Source organism: Nothobranchius furzeri, chromosome 3 (assembly GCF_043380555.1).
Source record: "Nothobranchius furzeri strain GRZ-AD chromosome 3, NfurGRZ-RIMD1, whole genome shotgun sequence".
Lineage (NCBI taxonomy): Eukaryota > Metazoa > Chordata > Actinopteri > Cyprinodontiformes > Nothobranchiidae > Nothobranchius > Nothobranchius furzeri.
Genome location: NC_091743.1, coordinates 62,438,179 through 62,457,974, shown reverse-complemented (window position 1 = coordinate 62,457,974; position 19,796 = coordinate 62,438,179). Strand labels below are relative to the sequence as shown.

The 19,796-nt window shown below is 39.2% G+C and overlaps 3 protein-coding genes and 1 pseudogene across 5 annotated transcripts; 2 read left to right on the top strand and 2 right to left on the bottom strand.

Annotated features, from left to right (window-relative positions):
- Positions 1-1,689: 1,689 nt before the first annotated feature.
- LOC107385302 (protein shisa-5) lies at positions 1,690-11,208 on the top strand. The gene is made up of 5 exons (XM_015959105.3): positions 1,690-1,946; positions 3,691-3,850; positions 5,592-5,737; positions 9,704-9,922; positions 10,246-11,208. The coding sequence occupies exons 1-5, from the start codon at positions 1,880-1,882 to the stop codon at positions 10,425-10,427; spliced, it is 774 nt and encodes a 257-aa protein (XP_015814591.1). The 5' UTR covers positions 1,690-1,879; the 3' UTR covers positions 10,428-11,208.
- Positions 11,209-14,080: 2,872 nt separating this feature from the next.
- LOC107385909 (UPF0739 protein C1orf74 homolog) lies at positions 14,081-15,825 on the bottom strand (annotated as a pseudogene).
- Positions 15,548-16,936, bottom strand: LOC107385303 (pre-miRNA 5'-monophosphate methyltransferase). Of its 2 annotated transcripts, XR_011520124.1 has the most exons (3): positions 16,706-16,936; positions 15,776-16,413; positions 15,548-15,686 (listed from the first exon to the last, which is right to left on the bottom strand). XR_011520124.1 is itself a non-coding variant. In XM_070549375.1 (2 exons), exons 1-2 carry the CDS (start codon positions 16,910-16,912, stop codon positions 15,874-15,876), a joined length of 747 nt encoding a protein of 248 aa, XP_070405476.1. In that variant the 5' UTR covers positions 16,913-16,936; the 3' UTR covers positions 15,714-15,873. The 2 variants fall into 2 exon arrangements, 1 of the variants encoding a protein (XP_070405476.1); XM_070549375.1 differs by lacking the exon at positions 15,548-15,686 and having other exon boundaries at positions 15,714-16,413.
- A 195-nt stretch (positions 16,937-17,131) lies between these two features.
- LOC107385304 (cytochrome c oxidase assembly protein COX14 homolog) lies at positions 17,132-19,033 on the top strand. 2 transcript variants are annotated; one of them, XM_015959107.3, is made up of 2 exons: positions 17,132-17,199; positions 18,623-19,033. In XM_015959107.3, the coding sequence occupies exon 2, from the start codon at positions 18,632-18,634 to the stop codon at positions 18,806-18,808; it is 177 nt and encodes a 58-aa protein (XP_015814593.1). In that variant the 5' UTR covers positions 17,132-17,199; positions 18,623-18,631; the 3' UTR covers positions 18,809-19,033. The 2 variants fall into 2 exon arrangements, with proteins under 2 accessions (XP_015814593.1, XP_054592201.2); XM_054736226.2 differs by having other exon boundaries at positions 17,171-17,292.
- The last annotated feature ends 763 nt before the right edge of the window (positions 19,034-19,796 follow it).

Sequence of the window (19,796 nt, the reverse complement as noted above, 5' to 3'; positions counted from 1 at the left end):
CACACACACACACACACACACACACGTGGCAAGCAAGAAATAGCGGTATAAATAAATTAAGGATAAGAATATTGTAACAACACCACCCTGGGTTTTTGTGACCTTTTTTAAAAAAATCGGTTTTAAAAAGAAATAAACGTTAGCTGATTATATATTTTAATTTACTTTTGCCTCACCTGAAGTGTGGTAATATTTACTGTGCTCTGCTGCCCCCTCCAGTTCTTCTTAAGCCGTTACACATGAATTGTAAAAATTGTTTCTCTGAGTCAGAAATTAGATCGAGTCATAATGGCTGATTCCTGCTAAGGAAATTGAAGCAGCTAAAACAGAAATGTAGATTAGTTGGTGAATTTGTATATATAGTTCAACAAAGCTGTTCATCCAGTTTCTGTCATGACTGAGACATAAATACATCTGTAAATGGTTTCTCTAGAACATATTCACATTCAAACGCAAGTTGATTTTAACTTGATGATCACGTTTCACTGCTTTTGTCTCACATTTGCACCACTGATGGAAAGTCCCAATTTGAACCCTCTCAGGCTCAAAATAAGTTTTGATAAAAGGATAAACACCTTCAGGGGTACGTCTGAGTTAAAAAATGCTCATGAAATACATATGTGGAGTAACCAGGTAGGTTTTGACTGCTGCAAATCTGCAACGCCTGCCTCCAGAGGGTTAAAGTTCCATTCACACTGGGCCTCATATGACCAGCTACTCCCATGACTGTCGGTCATCATTCACAAATGAAAACACGTCAGGAACAGGAGTGAAACGCCATGGGACTCTGTCTTGGGGTAATTGATTTGCTGGTTAAATTAACTATTTGTTTCAAGACAATAAAGGTCTTGCAGAAATATTCAGTAGAAAACAGTGATCCTGCTGATTCAAACTACAGTACACCACCAGTGAAGCATTGTGGTTTCTCACAGATAAACTAACTGATTACCAAACAAAATTGTCACAGTCTGTCACAAGAAATTCAGTTTCATGTGACTTTTCTCATTATTTCTAACATGAACTGGGGATTTTCAGTTTTACAAGAAATGTTTATTCAGACTTGCAGTTCAAATTTGGCTAAAAAATAAATTCCGTCCAAGGTTGCCATCTCTTATATTTGCAATCTTTGCAAACCTTTGTTTTTGTTTGCTTTTTGGTGCATTTTTCAACAGTTTATGATTGATTTTGGGGATATTACATTTTTTTTTAGATTTAGCTTTATCTACATATTTTTATTTTTGTCTTTGGAATAAACTTTATTAGCCTACACGATCCAAAATTCTGCTGAGAGTTAAGGAGGAGAGATTGCACAGTTTTTCCTCAAATGTTAGTTAGCATCATCATTGGTTTCCTGTCAGATATAGAATTAAATGTAACATTTTGCACCTTAATTAAGAAGCTCTGGAAGCTCTGTTTTATATATATTTTTCCTTTTGGGTGTCAGACAGAGGTTTTGGGTTCAGGGGAGTTTGGGTTATTCTGGCTCATCCCTTTAGTTATGCTGACCACATTTCCTCACACTGCTGTTGTCGTCACTCTCCATTACCAATATTTGTGTTTCAGTCATTGCTGCCATATCTTTGTTTTGTTTTTTTATTGGTCGTCCATACAGATGAGGACCCAACCCTACTGTGTTTATCTTTTCTGTTCCTGTTCTCTCGTGGATTAGACCACTGTCCGTCCAAAGGGTACCTGGCAATGAGAGAATCCACCTGATATGGTTTCATCCCCATAAATAGGATGTCAGTTCCACCTTAAGTAAACTCTGAATGTGGGCGGAGCTTCGGCTGTCGTCGCGGCGCACGTAACGTCCTCCAGCAAGGAGGCTCCGGTTTGTCAAACTTTCGGTTTCCTCCACTCCGAGGTTCTGATAGCAGCCATGGCGCGAGGACTACCTTATGTAGTGTTAGTAGTTCTCTGTGCGACTTTCGCCACTTGTGTATTCGGTAAGCGTGGTCTTTTCGGGGCTTTTAATTAACGGCTTTTGTGTGTGTATTTAATGTTGGTTAGCTCTCGAGGCTAAAGCACGCGACTTCCTCCGAACACATTAAGGGCGACAACAAACGAGACCGAAAGCTCGATTAACAGCGGAAGAAAACGCGAGTTAACGTGGAATTATTAACGTCGGTTTATCACAGCTAGCCTGTTAAATATCATCACCTGGTTCTACGACTATACACAGGGTTGCTTAATTATTAAGAGGAACACGTATTAAAATTAATTGTTATCATGACTTTGCTTCCACATTTTATTTACTCGAAGGGAAATAAATGTTTTTTTAGTAACATGGGAGAAAATGGCTTTAATGTTTTGGGACTGCACACCTAAACTCACTATAGTGTTAAAATGGTATAAATTACAACAATAAGAGCAAAAGTTTTTCATTTGGGAGCAATTATTTAAAAGATTGGGTGTGTTTTCTAGTTTGTGATTTAACAGAAGGGCCTGACAAACAAGAATACGTCATTTCCTGTATCTGTAATGTTTTAAAAATAATAGAGATCAAATAATACATTTGTTGGGGTGTATTAAAATTTTCTTTCAGTTGGAAACAATATCAGTGTATAAAGTTGGATCTTTAAACTCTTATAATGTGTTTTGTACTTCAGATCTTCCATGTTTTATTTTTTTTCCCAGTTTAAGATGGTACCTACATAGTCACACATTTAGCACACCACAACTCCATTTAACTTAACGAGATAGACCAATTTATCGCTTTGACTAGTATGACAGTTGAAACTAGAGCGTATGTCATCTATTACAGGAAGAAGGTGCCAAGGAAATGCAATTCTGATTGCTTCACACCTTCCTGTGATCATGAGATGCTTCACCGTTAAAGTAGAAATCCGGTGTGTTTTGTCAAAGGGAACTAGAGATGTGAACAATGAAGTACACCTTTAAAAGCTGATTTATACTCCTCCATCAGCTCGAGTGTGGAGCCACACACGCGCTTTGACAAAGACATTTTAACTTGGGACTTCTCCGTCACCTGGGTAGTGTTGCAAAGTAATTCCCTACCACGACAACAGAAGGCGTAGCACTTTTTTGGGGTATCCTGCAACCATTACAGTCACATATTTGGTCCACGATAGTGTATTTACGATTGTGTTTAAATTTAAATTATCCCTCATTCTCCGTCACCTCTTCATGCGATCAGCACCTCTAAACCCCTCGTTTCTCATCATTTCTGTCTACTAATAAAACTCTTGTTGCGTAACTTTGTACTCCTTTAGTCACGGGTGAATAAACGTTCATATTTTATAACTTTTTCTGTGAGGCGTCCTTCAGTTTGTTCTGTGTCTGCTGCTAAATGTCTTTATTTTTTGGAGGTGTAATGGCGGTGCTGTTGATAAATTTAAAGGAAGCGGTGTCCTGACCAATCACAAGCTTGTGGTCTCCATCGCCCTCTGCATGCCTGTTGGAGAGCCCTTGCACCGACACATAATGGCATTGCGAGTCCAAAATGAAAAACTAATGCAAGAGATGGGTGTAGGAGACTATTTTCATGTTCTACCTGCATGAAACACTCAGCGTGACTGATGATTATAATCAAAAATAATCATTACAAAATGGGTTTTCAGTGTTCCACATCTTTAGTTTAGTCTGAACTTGTAATCAGATGTAATATTTTTATGGCAAAATCCTCACTGTACTCTGCTTTAAGTCGTAATATTGTTTACTCTTTTACAGCGTGGGGCGACGATGACTGTAAAGCCTACACCGATTCATACAACATCTACCATGCATATCAGACGTGCTCCTATCTTCAGTTTTGCTGTGGTTCTTGCTCAAACAGAGAATGCTGTTCTAGTAATTTCCGACGATTAAGCGACGATGCTCAAGACAAATGGTATTTATTCCCTTTTTTTGTGATTATTTGCAGTAAAAGTGTTCGGTGTATAATTTTTTTCAAGTTCATTTTATAATTTATACTTGTATGCTTGTGGGTTTTCTGTCTCAGTTTCACTTTGTCCATTAGTGCAGTAGAGATTAGACGTAGAGAAAATGTTTTTTCAATTGATAAATGCAAAGTTGCTTTTTTGCATGACCACTTAAAGAGCAAGTCACCCCCTACAAGAAACTTACTTCACTCCCTCTTCATGTTTGAAAAATGCAACAAATGCTGTTGCCTAGCACAGTGGTTCCCAACCTTTTTCCCAAGGGACCCCTTTTTTACCAATAAAATTTTTGACGACCCCCTCCTATTCTCTCTTCCAGTACAAACAGTATTAATAAATGATAAAATTGTTCAAGCACATTTTAATATGCTTTGATTCAATAGATAACAGTAATAGTAGGCTCCAGTACAGAACAAAGTCATTAACAAAACCAAACAGAGCATAATGTGCTTGACAGTTTGTATTACTTTTCTGAACACATAGTTTCTTGTAAACACTGATAAATCAATCATTCCTTTCAATAAACATTTGACACATAAAAAATACACTGAGCAAAATGTGCTGAAATGTGTATATTACTGTTTATACTAGATTATTTACTGTAAAGGCTGTGATTAATCAACCAGTCCTATCTTTAATGAACTTTTGACACTTGAAAATAAAACAGTGAGCTGAGCAAAATGTTCTTAAAAGTGTGTTACTTTTTCTGTACTAATTATTTCCTGTCTTAATATCAGTAAACTTTTCACTCATGAAAAAAATGTGAGCAAAATGTAGGCTATAAACAAGTAATAAATGAAGTTTTAACCCCTTAAAGTGGAGAGGTCCTGGCGACCCACTGAGAGACTTTGGCGCCCCCAGGTTAGAAACCACTGGCCTAGCAGACCGAGAGGGCGGAGCCGCTAACAAATACACACACACACACACATGCTCACAACGGCATTGTGACATCATAATGACCAGTTTACATCATAGCATACCTCTTAGCCAATAGCGGTGGCAGATTTAAATTCAAATACGTTGCAGAGTTTTTACCTGACGACGGCGCAGCACTGACAGTTTTAGGCAGAATATTTAAATTTTAGCTAAGATGCACTGAAGTACCAAATTATTGACCACACATGTCTGCAGCACAATTAGGCACACACTTATATAGTTTATCAGCAAAAAAAAAAGTTGATTTGGGGGTGGACTTGCTCTTTAAAGAGCAAGTCACCCCCTACCAGATTCTTACTCAACTCCCACTTCCTGTTTGAAAAATGCAACAAATGCTGTTGCCTAGCAGACCGAGAGGGTGGAGCCTCTAACAAATACACACACTCACGACATTGTGACATCATATTGTACCATCTAACATCATAGTGTACCTCTTAGTCAATAGCGATGGCAGATTTAAATTCAAATGCAGTGCTGAGTTTTTGCCTGACGACTGTGCATCGCTGACAGTTTTAGGCAGAATATTTAAATTTTAACTAATATGCACTAAAGTGCCGAATTATTGACTACATTTGTCTACAGCACAATTGGACACTCATTTATATAGTTTATCAGCAAAAAAAATGGTGATTTGAAGTGACTTGCTCTTTAAGCAAAGTTGAATGAAGTTGAATTGAATGAACAAACTAAGGGTTTTGTAATAAATCACAGAACAATATCACTGTTTTAGCTCATTTTTAAAATGTTCTTTTTCAGTTACAATAATGGTAAATCCTTCCCCAACACATCTTTGGTCCCCGTGGTCATCAGTAGTGTTATCGGCTTCCTGGCAATCCTCATCTTAGTCTGCTGCTGTGTTTGTCCTTGCTGCTGCCTGTACAGTTTATGCCGCAAGCCACGACGTAAGTAGTTTTCAGCTTTTGATTGTTTTTCTAGTAACGGTTTTAGTGAACTGCCTCTTAAACATGCAAAACAAAACAACTAATTAAATGTATCCCAAAAATGTTATGGTTCTTCATTTTTCTCTTCTTTAGTGACCAAAAAACTTTTAACAAGCTCCTCAGCTTTTGCAGACAAACTGGCTTTTATGAGATTCAGAATAAGAGGATGAGGCTCTTGGTTTCCAGTGTGTTGGAGGTTTTCACTGTGCACTTTTGTAATGGAATATCAGGCACTCTGTCTTTATTCTGCTCTCCCAACCTATTCCACCTTCCTCAGGATCCACTGATTTCCCTCTTTCCTAGTCTCTCTCTCTCTTTCTTAACATTTTTTAATCACAATTGTCTATTTTTTGCTCATTTTAAATATATTTGTAACCATTTTCCAAATTCTTTTTTTATATTTTTTACATTTTTTGTTTTTGTGAAGCGCCTCGTGATTTTTATCTTGAGAGGTGCTATAGAAATGATATTTTCTTTTCTTCTTCTTCACTTTGGGACTCCTTACCACCAAATGACTTTCATTACTTCATGGTCTAGTCATGCTAATAACACAGGTGTGAAGATGTGACCAAACTTTTAACAATCAGTGGTGTGTAAAGTTTTATACAAACTGATGCATTTTAGTGTTCAGTGTTTTCCACAGGCTGATGACACAGCATCGAGTCATCACAGATAAATTATGGTTTCTGCCAAGCTTTGATGCTGCTGCTGCATTTGTTTCTCTGCTAGGATTTTACCCTCATTCAGGTTTTCCACTTGCTCCTTTTCAGAGCTGTGATTTATGGCGTTGGTGGGTAAAAACAAACCTGATTTGTAGTTAGCTTTCAAAATGTTTCCCTCATTAATACGTTTCACTGCATATCCTTGTTGTTGTTGTCTTCGGCTACTATAAAACACCAGTGTGTAATTAGCAGTTTTAAAGAAAATCATCCCAAATGGGGAACTGAATGTTTCAGACAGGTAGAAAAATGTTTATTTGTTTTTACAGATAACTCGACAGTAACAAAAATATAGATATGTGATTAAAAACAACATCTGATTTGCCTCATGATGGGTTGAAAAATCACAATTTCAAAACCACTGTAGTTGTTCTGTTGGCCTGAGTATCTTAATATTTATTTGAGTCAAAGTAAGGTGTCACTATTTACATATGTAAATATGTGTTTGTTGTTTGTCTCTAAAAGGCCCACAGGCCTGAGCACAGCCCTGCCCTGTTTCAGTTTTCCCTGCAGCAACAAACCTGATTCAGTGGTTGAATTACCTGCTCAGCAGGTCATCGATATCAACAGCAGCCTGTTCATTACCTACTGATTAAAATCAGGTGTGTTGGGAGCAGAGAACATTTCTAAACAATTAGCTCTGGAGGACCAGGGTTGGAGACCCTCAGCTGTAGATTTACAGATGTAGACTTTAACCTAAACCTTTGGTCAATGCTGCTAAGAATAGTCGATTATAGGGCCGGACAGTAATTCAATAACAATAAATATATATCAATAGATGTGTGGTGCAATAGAAAAGAAAATGGATCAATAAAAAGTTCTTTCCTTTTCCCATTATAGCCTATTAGGTAGCTTAATACTAGTCATTATTCCCAACCAATCAAAAACACAGACCCAGGCACGCTCTGCCACCAAGCCCTCCCTTCTCAAACCAAAACAGAGCAGGTGACGTAAACAAGACGTCGCAGTAAGGAGAGGCGGAGGAAATTGTCCTGAAAAAAAAAAAAGGTTGCAGTAGTTCACCAGCACGGCAGGATTTAGATTTTTACAAGTCGGACAAAAATCAAACGATGGCTGATTGAAAAGTTTGCATAGAATCAATAACCCACCCAACCTGTTTATCATAAAGTAATACCACAAATGGCCAGGCTGCACATAAAATATATTGTCTATATTATGGTGTAGTTATCAGTAATTATTGCTATCGATCAATGTGCATGTTTTAAAATCAATGTGCTTTTTTTTCCCCTATGTCGTGCAGACCTAGTAGATTAGTCAGGCTTCTGCTGACGCTGCTGTGCACGATAGCGGCACCCTTAGTCAGCCATGCTGTCACCGTAAATGTTCAAACAATCATCAATTCATATTCATGACTTAAAAACAAGAATTTATTTCACAACTCTTGTGATGAATCAGTGATAATAAATACACCCAATATGAATGATCCATTACAATACAGTAATCAGACGGGTTAGTCTAGTCAAGTTTATCTTAGTTATTACAGTTTATCAGATCAAAGCCTGGGGAGTTTAGTTTATTTCTCCCTTTCTCTTTATGCACTCAAGTTCTTCAGATTCCTGGAGTGTCTTTCAACTCTTTATGAAACAATTCAACATGGAAGACACTAAAAAAGAGAGAAATAAAGGAATAAAATAAGTTAATGGTTTCAAAGAGGTGAAAATAGATATTTGCTTACAAACGATGCTCTTGAGTTATTCGCCTGTTGTTTTGTTAGTGTGATTGAAGCGCATGCCTGCTCTGTTATCAGTGTGAGACCTGGAAGACATATGTTCATACTCATACAACCGTAAAGATCCACCCATCATTGTGTTTACCACTGAGCCTGTGAGGGAAACTGTTTGTACTAAGATGATACAAAATATAAAAGTAAACGATCAATTCTTGTCTATTTGTGGAAAATGCTCAAGTGTGTGTGTGTGTGTGTGTGTGTTTTCACTCAAACTAGTTTGCTCTTCCTTGTAACTTCAGTCCTTTTGCCAGTTTGCTTAAATTCTGCCAGCAGATAAAAACATTTTGGCAAAAAGGCCGAAACAGATTAAATCACACGTTGAGGCTTCTCCAAGAGCCGGGGATCTGAATCAGGAATGTTCGGCATGACTCACAGTTTCCACAACAACCACAGGGAGGAAAAACTCAAGGATGTTCCACGCTGCATACAGGAAGTGGTTGTGATGACGCCCGCTATGTTTGGAATAAAGAACACACTTTTTTTTATTTCCAGCACAACTTGTCTAGTCACAGCTGGTTTCTTCAGGGAAGTTGAGGACTCACAAAGGGCGTATCGTTTCCAAGCAGAAACTTTTGTTAGACAAAATAGTTTATAAAGATGTTTTATGTAAACTCATCATTTAAAATTTAAAAACATTTATTTTCTCAGTTTCCACCATCTTTAGGTTTTGGCAGGTGAAAAGGGTAACGTAAATGGATATCAAAACTAAAATTAAACTAGAAGGATGCAAACAAATGGTTTCTGAACGTTATAGGAAATGAACAACATCAGGGCCTTATTGTGTCTAGAAGCTTATAAAAGGTCATCCTTTCAGCTCAGTGTTGAACTGGTGTGACTTTCGGCTGTTTTCAAAGTGTGGTTTTCAATTTTTACCTTTAGACAAAAGCAGAAATGTTGGTATGAGTAAAATATTGCATCTGTGTGGAACGATCATATGACCTTGCTTTTGTTCTGGTGTAACACTTTGCTGTTACCACACACCAAATGAAACTTCTGTAACATTTAAACGGACACATCAGTCTAACGTTTAGTCACCTTCTCTGAGTTTGTGGTGGTTTATGACAGATTTGCCTTGTTGGTAGTAGTTTGGATTACTGTGAGCTAGGTCATTCCTTAAAACTTTTGTTTGTTTACTTAGTTTCTCTCACACAACCTGATCCTGAAACCTTAAACTAAATATCATATTGAACATCTTAGGTGTGTTCTTGCTGTGTCGTATTCTAATTCCATGCTGTAGTTCTTTTTTAAAACAGAACAGTTTTTTTAACCTGTTTTCCCGCTACGTTTCGTTTGCGGCTTCAAACTTTCTCCTTCCTCCTACCAGGAGGAAGTTTGCAGCCGCAAACGAAACGTAGCGGGAAAACCGGTAACAAAACTGTTCTGTGTTTTAAAAAAGAACTACAGCATGGAATTACAAATATCATATTCCTAAACTTTGCATGTGTTTTTTGCTTCCAGCTGTGGTAGCTACCACCCACACCACGGTGGTTACCAGCATTCCTCAGCAGTACCCACAGCAGCCAACCGCAGTGGCCAGCCCCCCTCAGCCTTACCAGGCGACCCAGCATCATCCCTACCAGCCCATGCCAGTGCAGCCCAGCTACGGCACTCAGGGCATGCCTACATTTCCCCATCAGGGACAGCAGTTCCCACCACCACCAACATATCAGGAAGCCAGTGAGTGCTCAGTGACGAACACCAACAGAAAACATGATACACACACACACACATACTGATTTAATTCAACCTTCTGTTGAATTACAAACTGAACCCTGCCAAAAAACACATCTTCAGAAGCAGTGAGCCCTGCTACAATGTGTGTTTTGGTGTTTTTGATTAACAGAAGGTGGGGTGGATTACCCATGCTAACATAAATTTTCAGCTTTTTAAAGAGAGAGGAAAAAATAAACAAAGATGTACTCATGCTCTGCCCGACAGACAGCTGCAGTTATGCTCAGATAATTTTTAGTCTCTCATGCTGTTTTCCATTCTATTTCCAGCCGGTCCCTCCTACCCGCCCCAGCCGATGCCTTACAGCCAGGCTGCCTACGGTCCTGGACAGCCAGCTTACCCTCTGCAGCCTCCTGTCCAGCCTCACCCAAATGTTCCACCTGCTCAGATGGACTACCTGTCTCAGCCTGCATACAACCCGGATTTTGTTGCACCACCCAAAACAGGATAGTTAAAAAACACACCTCCAGTTACAAACATGCTTCAGCAGTTTTGAACCTGGCAGAACTCGAAAACTTGCTTTTATCTGTGAGAAGAGCATCTGCAGCATCTTTTTATTTTATTTTATTAGCTTTTAAACTTGGGAGTTTGATAAGAACAAGTGACCTTATGTCATGTTTGAAAGTCACCAAGTGAAAACGTTGATTCCATTTGGCTGGTGTTGCATGTATATGCAGTTGAAAAAGGTCTTCAGTTTCCTCGTGGTTCTGTTTCAGTCATCTTAAGTAAATGAAACATGAAACCACTGTCTGGTTTTAGAGAAGTGTGTTGTAACTCGTCAGTACTCTCCATATGCGTCATCTTCCTGTTTGCCTTCATTGTTCACCAGCCAACCACTGTCGGGCTCAGTGACAGAAAATGGAAAACTGCCATACAGCAGGAGTGCTGTAAACCTTTCATTTCTTTACTTGCGTAAGCCAAGCTTTGTGTTGTTAGACGTGTGAAGCACCGTGTAAGTCATGTACGATCACAACCTTACCACTCGGCTGATAAGATTCCTGCATCAACAGTCCATCAAAAGGGAAAAGGGCAATCTCGAATACTTTTGCACATTTTGTATTTATATACAAAATAGTTTTTATTAGAATTTTTTTCTTGCCCTTTGGTTGTAAGAATTACCCTGTTTACATGTGAAGCACATCTAAATGATCTCAAACTACACTGGTAGCTTTACCTGAGATTTTTTTTCTCAGTCTGCCAAACGTTCAGTTAAACCTCAGAAGGAAACGTTTCAAAATGCAAGAAACAGCTGTGCCTTTATAGCCGGGTTGCTTTAAATGAAACAGGAGTGTGCTTTTTATTACAGAGCACTTTAAGTTTCCTAATTGTATTTCTACTGGTTAAAATGTTTTCCTTAGATTGGTTTTAGCGTCATTTAAAAAGTGCTGTTTTAAAGTTTGACTATAGTTCCCCTGTTACAAAAATTATGTATATATTTAAAAATCCTTTAATTGCCTTCAGCTTTAATGCTTTTTGTTCTGTGAATTTTCTTTTGTGTTCTAATGTTGTGGCTTCCTGCATCGCCTGTTGAACTACCTTTAAAGTAGTTCTTAAAAAGTTTTCCTTGTAATTCAGTTTAACTACAAGAAAGGGAATAATGATGGTCCAGAAAACAACTATTTATGTTGTGATTTTTTTATTATTTCATTTAATATTTTATTCCATTAAAAAAATTCCTGTCTTTTTTTTCCCTCCAAATGTGGTAAAAATATTATTTTATGTCCTGGTTGTTCAGTGTTCTTGCAATGAAGAAATAAATGCCTTTGTGTTTTATGCATTTTTTTGTTACTTTTTAGGGCTGGACTGGGCAACAGTAAAACATAAATATACAAAAATACCTTTCTGTAGTTGTGGATTATTTCTTGCATTGAAGTTTACATTTAAGGAAAGGAACACTATGATTTATGGCTCTCACTTTCCTGTAACTTTCCTGTGAAAAGATGTATAAAAAGCAGACTATTATATATGCGCACATGTGCATGTTTCTGATCTTTAGGAGGAACCAGGGTACTCAGAACCTAAGCATGCACGAGGAAGACTCAAACGTTACCTTTCTGCAAGGCAACAGTACAAACCACTTGAGCCACATGCATGCAGGTCAAAATAAGAAGCACGGGACAGACCGGTATAAGTCTCATGCACACACAAAATGCCTACTACCTAGGGCTGGGCAATAAATCGAAAATGTATTGTTCTCATAATTTCTGACGTATCGAGATAATTTTCCCATGTCAATAACTTTGATAGTAAAAAAATGAAAGGATGTGTGTAGGTTGGTAACGTTCATGTCATTTTAAGAAGTTGTACCACCTTGAGTCACTTAAAAATGTGACTCAGTGGGTATGACCCAACCTAAACAGAGGCCCAGACTTGCCTCTCTCCAGCCACTTGGAGCTCCTCCAGGGGAATCCCAAGGCGTTCCAGACCAGCTGAGAGACATAGTCCCTTCAACGTGTCCTGGGTCTTCCTTTAGGTCTCCTTCAGGTTGGATGTGCCTGGAAAACCTCACCAGGGAGGCGTCCAGGAGGCATCCTAACTAGATGCCACCTCAGCTGGCTCCTCAATGTGGAGGAGCAGCGAGTACTACAACCCCCTCCTGGATGATCGAGCTTCTCACCCTATCTCTAAGGGAGAGCCCACCCATCCTGTGGAGAAAACTAATTTTGGCAGCTTGTATCTGTGATCTCATTCATTCAGTCACTACCAAAGCTTGTGACCGTAGGTGAGGGTGGGAACGTAAATCGATCTGTAAATCGAGAGCTTTGCCTTTCAGCTCAGCTCTCTCTTCACCACAACAGACCGGTACAACGCCCACAGTACTGCAGACACAGCACCAATCCACCTATCAATCGTTTGTCTGATGAAGCCAACAGGATCACTTCACCTGCATTAAGCCAAGAGTCAATCCTTAGGCCACCAAAATGGATCCGCTCAGCACATTGGCTGTGTCTAGAAATCCTGTCCATAAAAGTTTTGAACAGACAAAAGGCAGCCTTGGCGGAGTCCGACTCTCAGTGGAAACAAGCCTAACTTACAGCCGGCAATGCTGACACCGGTCATACAGGGCCCTAACAGCCTGTAAAAGAGTCTGAAAATTACATTTACAAAAAGTTTATATGCTAAGTTCTTTATTTAACTGCCTTTGTTCCTATAATTTAATAAAATAGCATTTATTATATAAAATGGAAACAGAAACTACTGTAGTGAGGATATTTGTTCCTTGCAAAAATAGGACCTGTCTAACTGTAGCTGAGATTAGGATTCTCATGTTAACTTAGTTTGCCTTTGAGAAGCTTTCTGGTTGTCTTCATAATTTATTTAAGAAACACGTTCATTGAGACATCTGGTGAGCATTTTCTTATGAAATCTGCCACTCAAAGATGAAGTTTGTGCAAAATCTTCTCAAGATTACGCACCTTCATGTGCAAGTTCAGAAATTTGTATTAAATAATTTTCTTACTGCTGGTGAAAAAGGACTTGAATTCTTAAAGATGCACAAGTTAACAGGACCTGTTTTACAGGAATCAATATTATTGATGAGCATTTGTTAGCCAAACCCATAATTTCCTGTTTCCTGATAAACGGATCATTAATCTTCATTTACAAGCTACAGACACAATAAAAACACAAAGTACGACTCATCTGGACCAAAATGCATCTGGGTTGTTTCGTTGTTGCCCTCCAAAAATTGTGCACTACATTAGGATCAAAGGCATGTTTAAGATATTTAATCAAATTTGAGTTGCTACATTTAATTACTTTGCTTCGCGACTCAAATATCTGATAAATCTAGATTTTTTTAAAAAGTGAAACAGGAATTGAATCATTAATCCGTCAATGCTATCAAGAATAAATGTTTTCAGGTTTTTATGGCCCAAACTTTTTATAATGAGCCAAATTTAGTTTCAGAGGGCCAAGCAACTGTTGCTAATTATTATATCTTTAGAGCCAACGTATTCACAGAGGCATTACTGGATTGTGTTATCATTTAATGACCGTTTATGCTCACATTATTTATGTGTACTTGTCAAAAGAATGTGGCGTGTGAAATTTCCCATCAGATAAATAACACTTAAATGGTACAAAATGAAGAAAAGGACCCAATTCAATGTTATTGCACCTAGTTTTAGATTAAAAGAATACCAATTTTATCTTAAAACAGACTTTTACCAGCATCACAAACAGACTGATGGCAGAGAGACCGTGGCTTGACTAATCCTCAGATCCTTCAAGATGCGCTGCTGTTTAAATCTTTCTTGCAGACGAAGCTCCCAGTCCTCCAGCTTGGGCCGTGTCTCTTCCTGCAGAGCAGCTGGGAGGGTGAAGGAATACAGGCAACATCTGTGATGGGGGCCATCTGCCTGCCATGACGCTGAAGCCGTTATCACCATCAGAGGAGTCATGGACAGACAATTTTCAAAGCTCTCGGTCTGATCGAACCAGTAAGTGACGGGGAAACCCAGTAAGACTCCAGACACTGCGCACAGGTTCCACTCCTCAGATTTCTCAACATAGAGGTTTCTCAGCCTCTTCTTGTTGTTCCAAAAGCAGGAGTAAATCCTCCATCACACTCTTGATTTCTCCTCTCTGTGAGTTAGAGACAGCAGGTTGGTCCAGCGAGTGGCAAACATCAATAACAGCCACGCTGTCATCACAGAGCACCCGCTCTAGATTTGATCTGACCGCTCCTGTGTTGATGATGAGACTGTTTCCATTTAAATCCAGAGTGAAAAGGGATTCAGACACAAGCTGGAGGGATTGCAAGGAGCTCAGATACTGCTGGACCTGTTGTTACGATCCAGGCTGTCTAGGGGGCCTGGGGTAACAATGAGGACGCATGTTCTCGTGGTAAAAGTAACAAACCAACATTTATTTACATAAATATAAACTCAAAACACAGATTAACAAGACACATCATCAGCAACGCAAAACGAGTAACAACTAAATTCTCATATTAACCAAATTAATACAAAAACCACGAAAGACCATCACGATTTCCCTTTTACTGAGTGATGTCTTATAAAAGCAAGCAAAGGGGTAAAGTGTCCTTTACCCCTAAAAGGCGAACGGTTAAACACAGAGAGTTAAGCTCTCAAAGTTGTTACATAAATCTTAACAAAACAAAAACAAAAGCTGCTGAGGAGACAACAGACCAGAGAGAACCTCCCTAGCCTGCTGCTCCCTGAACTGAGGGCTGGCTGACTTTTATGCTGCTGGTCATCAGGATCAGCTGAGAGAATCTAACCGGGAGGCAATCTAGTGAGATTGGAGCCAGGTGCTGCATCTCCTCTCTCACTCACTCACACACACACAGGGAAAAACCCAAATGGCTCTGAGCCATAACACCTGTGCTGCTGCACAGGCGCCATTACTGTCATGAAGAAGAGCAGGTTTCAACCCCGTCTCCACAGCCGAGACATGCGCAGCGAGGTCCAGACTCTGAGGAACAGACAGATTTTGCGAGCTACGTCAACATAAAGGTCCTGAACTGACATGGCTGCATAAAATCACAAATTTGAAGTCCTTAATAATAGGACTAAAATATCACAATCACAAAGATGCTATTTAAATGTAGTTATTTGTTTTAAGATAATCAGAGGTGACATTTATGAAAACTAAACATGTAAAGATGATTTGTTTCCAAAGTAGCACAAGAAATATTTCTGTATTTATTGGAGTTGTTTGTTTCTTCTTTGTTGGTTTAAGATGCCTAAAAGACAAGAAACATGTCAGTTAGAAATAAAGCTTTTGACTTTTACAGGAACTGGATTGTTTTAGTGTAAATGAGAAGAGAATCACCATCATCCTGGCTTAATTCTGACACATTAGGTCACCAGCTGAGGAGACATTAAGTCAAAATCAGAGATTTCTTGCAGTGTATTAAAGTCTTTATTGGCTTATGTCCTTCTGAAAAGTAGCAACTGACGGTCCCACGAGGTGCTGCCATAGCTCTGGATGAGCTGCATGCCGCAGTGTTTCTCCAGGTGCTCCTTGAGGTGAATGGCCACGTCCCCCTGGATCTTCAGGGTCTTAAAGTGGTCAAAGTCAGAGCGGCCCAGCTTCCTCAGCCGCCGGGCTGCAGAGCGGTAACACTTCCAGGGCTGGGCCTCCAGCAGAAGGTGCTTGCTGATGGAGGCCAGGTGTGAAAGCAGCTGGAGTAGGGCAGAGTCTCCGTGGTTTAGGTGGACCCACACTGTAACCGCCAGGCACAAACACAGGTGAAAATGGGTGCAGCAGTGCTGTCTGAGGTAGTCCTGCAGCTGTTTCGTGTCCTGGGTGATATCCAGATGCATGAAGGTGATGTTACTGTGCTCAGGGCTGGTCTGTTGTGCTCGACGAATAAGCTTTTCATCCAAGTCGAATCCCAGGAGGTGGACCTTCCTCCTGGGTGGGGTGAGGTCAGAAACAACATGCTTGTAGAAGGCAACGCTCAGTTCCTGTTAAAGCAGAAAACAGGAAAAAATACTGTTGTGTTCATTTAAAAATAGCAACATATTTTTAAATTCTGAGCATATTGCATTTGTTTATTTCACATGGTCTTTTTGCATCTTTATAAAGCAATTATTGTCCAGGTTTTCTTCCTTCAAGGGTTTTCATAAGCTTTTGATAATGTCTTTGTTAAAAAAATTATTACGTCAAAAATGATTAATATAAGGATTGTCTATAAGGATGAAAAAAAGTTGCACTTTTTACTTTGAAACTGATTATTTTAGTCGGAGACTCACCCACCCCTGAGTTACACCCGACGTCCAGGATCAACGTGTCCTCCTCCCGACTGTCATTGTGCCCTAAATCCCGCAGGAGTGTGGCTGGAATCAGACTCAGCCGGTTCTCCGGAGGGTTGAAGGTGTAGTAGTTAATGAAGTTTCCATAAGGAGCAGCGCCTGGGTCTTCCACTTCATCAACAGATTTGCTGCAAGTCGGACAAGTTGCCATCGTGACACGTGTGTGTGCCAGCTAAATCATTCCGGGAGGAAAACATGACCAGTTTTCAATAATTACATTACACTATTTCACGTATATATGTGGAAATAGATACATTATTATGATTATAAAAATAACTCATTTTATTTATTGTTATGTTTTTGAGAAATACACCCAGCTAACAAGTAGAAAGTCAGTGAACGTAGCAGTGCAGTTTAACTCCGTGTCTACAGGTGGCGCAGCAGCTTCACTCGCTGTTATTTCAAACTCCGCAGTTTCCGCTGCTTACTAAATTGAAGGTGAGTTTTCAGAGAGCTACTCTAGAGCCTGATGCTTTGACATTGAGGCGAGAAAACACACCTTGCTGTGATCATTGTGCTAAATAATAAAAGGTAGGAGAACGTAAAAGAGAGCTTTATCGCCGTGGCTTCTGTTGCTCGCTTGTTCGTACTATGAACAACTGTCACGTTTTTGCAGCGTGTGTGGTTTATTTTGAAGTTATAGCATCCTCGATTCTTCTGCTTTACGACTGTTCCAAACATAATCGGTGGTATTACCAATGATTGATGTGTTGTTGACCAGTGTGTAGGAGACTCGACTTGTTATGGGACTAAAATACATGAAACATATTCATCTGCGAAACTCATAGCTATATTGCTGATAGCAGCTGCTACATTTCTGTAGCAAAGCTAATGAATAATTTAAATGATTTTTTACATAATCTCCTTCAGCTGTTACCATCAGATGTTGATCTATTCCTATTTTACTTTATTTGACAGACCCTAACTTAAAAATTAGTAAAAAAAAAAAAAAAAAAAAAAAACGTATAACACTAACAGAGTTCACCATCACTCCTGTTTTCTGGAATGGACCGACCAGGTAAGAGCCAACCAGATAAAATTCAAATTCAATTCAATTCAAAGATACTTTATTAATCCCAGAGGGAAATTAAACACGTTCAACTGACCAAAGCATTAACCAGTCAAATAACTTGATTAACCTGTCTGCTGGTTGATTAATCGGTCGGTTAATTCATGGGTTCATTGAATTATTAGTCAGTCAGTTGATTAATCAGTCAGCCAGATATCGAACTGATCAAATAACTTGTCAGTAAAATAACCATTTAAGTTATAGCTTTTTAGTAGAGCAGATATTGTCAGGCATCTGTATTAATGCTCATTTAATTTCCTGAAGTCAACTGCTTAATAAATGCTTTGAAACATTAATATCAACTCATATTTCTTTATATTTATTTGTTTTGTATATTTAATACTTGGTCAGTTGATTGTCTGGGCCTCTCTGCTTAGGCTGCTGCCCCCGCGACCCAACTCTGAATAAGCAGACAAAAATGGATGGATGGATGATTGTGCACAGAATTAAGATTTCAACCATTTCAAGTCAAAAACTGACCAGTTTCAGAAATATTGTGAATCCACTTGATATTAGTGACATTTTACCATGGACATAAGCAGAAAACGTCCAGATATCATCACTGAAAATCATTCAAAACCTGGCAGCACTTATCAGTATCAGCAGCAGAAAAAAACCATTTCAGATGATCGCTGAACAACTTAAATGTGGAATATTTATTTACTATCGTGAAACTCATGCAAGCAATCTAAAAGTGATCTTCTAAAGGATTTAACAACTACATCAATACCCCGACTAGTAAACGTGCTTTGGTGCAGAACCTCCTCTGACTTCCTGTTCTGGTTCTTTTAGGGGCCCATCATGGTGTCAGGAAAGCGTCTGGCCGATATTGGCTACAAGGCCTTTTCTGCTTCAATGATGCTGCTGACGGCCTACGGAGGCTACTTGTGTGCGATGCGAGGATACCGCTACTGGGAGAGGCAGAAACAGCTGAAACTGGCTGCAGAGAACCAGGATTCTGAAGTCATTAAAGACTGATGTGACAGGAACTCCTGTGCTGTTTGCACACATGTGGACATATCCTGTTTCTTTGGTTCAAATTGTAAAATAAGGGCAAAAGACCTGATCAAATCGATTTGGGGCCTGTGACATCTGTAATGACTGAGGATTGTGAGTGATGGTGGCTGTTATTTGTTTTATAATATAATAAAATGCTTTAAATCACAGAACTGAAATAAAAAAAATCTTATGACAACAAAAATCTATTTGAAAATGTATTTATACAAGGCACTCGTGACAATGCAATTAACAGTTCTAGTCCTCATACCTGGATTTGTCTAAAGGCAGTCAAACAACTACATACACATTTGGTCTTGGAGGAAGAAGCAGTAAAAACATTAAAACAAGTTGCAAAGCAGCCTAAAGAGTAAATCCACAGCAGATTGCAAATGGTCGTTCATTTACTGCCACTCATAAAACACACACTTGTGCTTCAACTGCTGATAAAAGCACAGCAATATCAACACTTTCCTTTTAGGAGGTGTGGTATCTTTGGTGCATTCTTGCTGTGTACTTCCAATTGCATATTTTAACACAAAAGGTTTCTATTTAGCTTGCTGACAGTTTCGTTTGTGGCTGCAAACATCCTCAGAGTTGACGCTGATGGTGGCGTCACTTCCTACTCCATTTAGAAACAGACTAGTACACCCAAAAGACAAGATACCAACTGGACTTAAATGTGGAGTCATTTACGAAATCCCATGCAAACTGCAATAAAACATACATAGGAGAAACCGTACGCCAACTCAACACACGAACAATAGAACATAGAAAGGAGTGTGAGAAAGAAACAAGTCGAAGACACACAAGAAACAGAAAACACAATAAAGAAGTCAGCCGTAGCAGATCACTGCACAAGAGAAAACCATATAATGGACTGGGACAGCACAAGGATCATAAACACCGAACAACAGAAATATAAGAGATGGATAAAGAATGCTATAGAGATAAGGAGACGTGGATGTGG

Excerpts from the sequence above, each read along its gene's own strand:
- LOC107385304 (XM_015959107.3), top strand. The coding sequence starts at position 18,632 with ATGGTGTCAGGAAAGCGTCTGGCCGATATTGGCTACAAGGCCTTTTCT.
- LOC107385303 (XM_070549375.1), bottom strand. The coding sequence starts at position 16,912 with ATGGCAACTTGTCCGACTTGCAGCAAATCTGTTGATGAAGTGGAAGAC. Across the intron at positions 16,414-16,705 it reads ACGTCGGGTGTAACTCAGGG|GAACTGAGCGTTGCCTTCTA; the intron begins GTGGGTGAGTCT and ends CTGCTTTAACAG.
- LOC107385302 (XM_015959105.3), top strand. The coding sequence starts at position 1,880 with ATGGCGCGAGGACTACCTTATGTAGTGTTAGTAGTTCTCTGTGCGACT. Across the intron at positions 3,851-5,591 it reads GACGATGCTCAAGACAAATG|TTACAATAATGGTAAATCCT; the intron begins GTATTTATTCCC and ends GTTCTTTTTCAG. Across the intron at positions 5,738-9,703 it reads TTTATGCCGCAAGCCACGAC|CTGTGGTAGCTACCACCCAC; the intron begins GTAAGTAGTTTT and ends TTTTGCTTCCAG.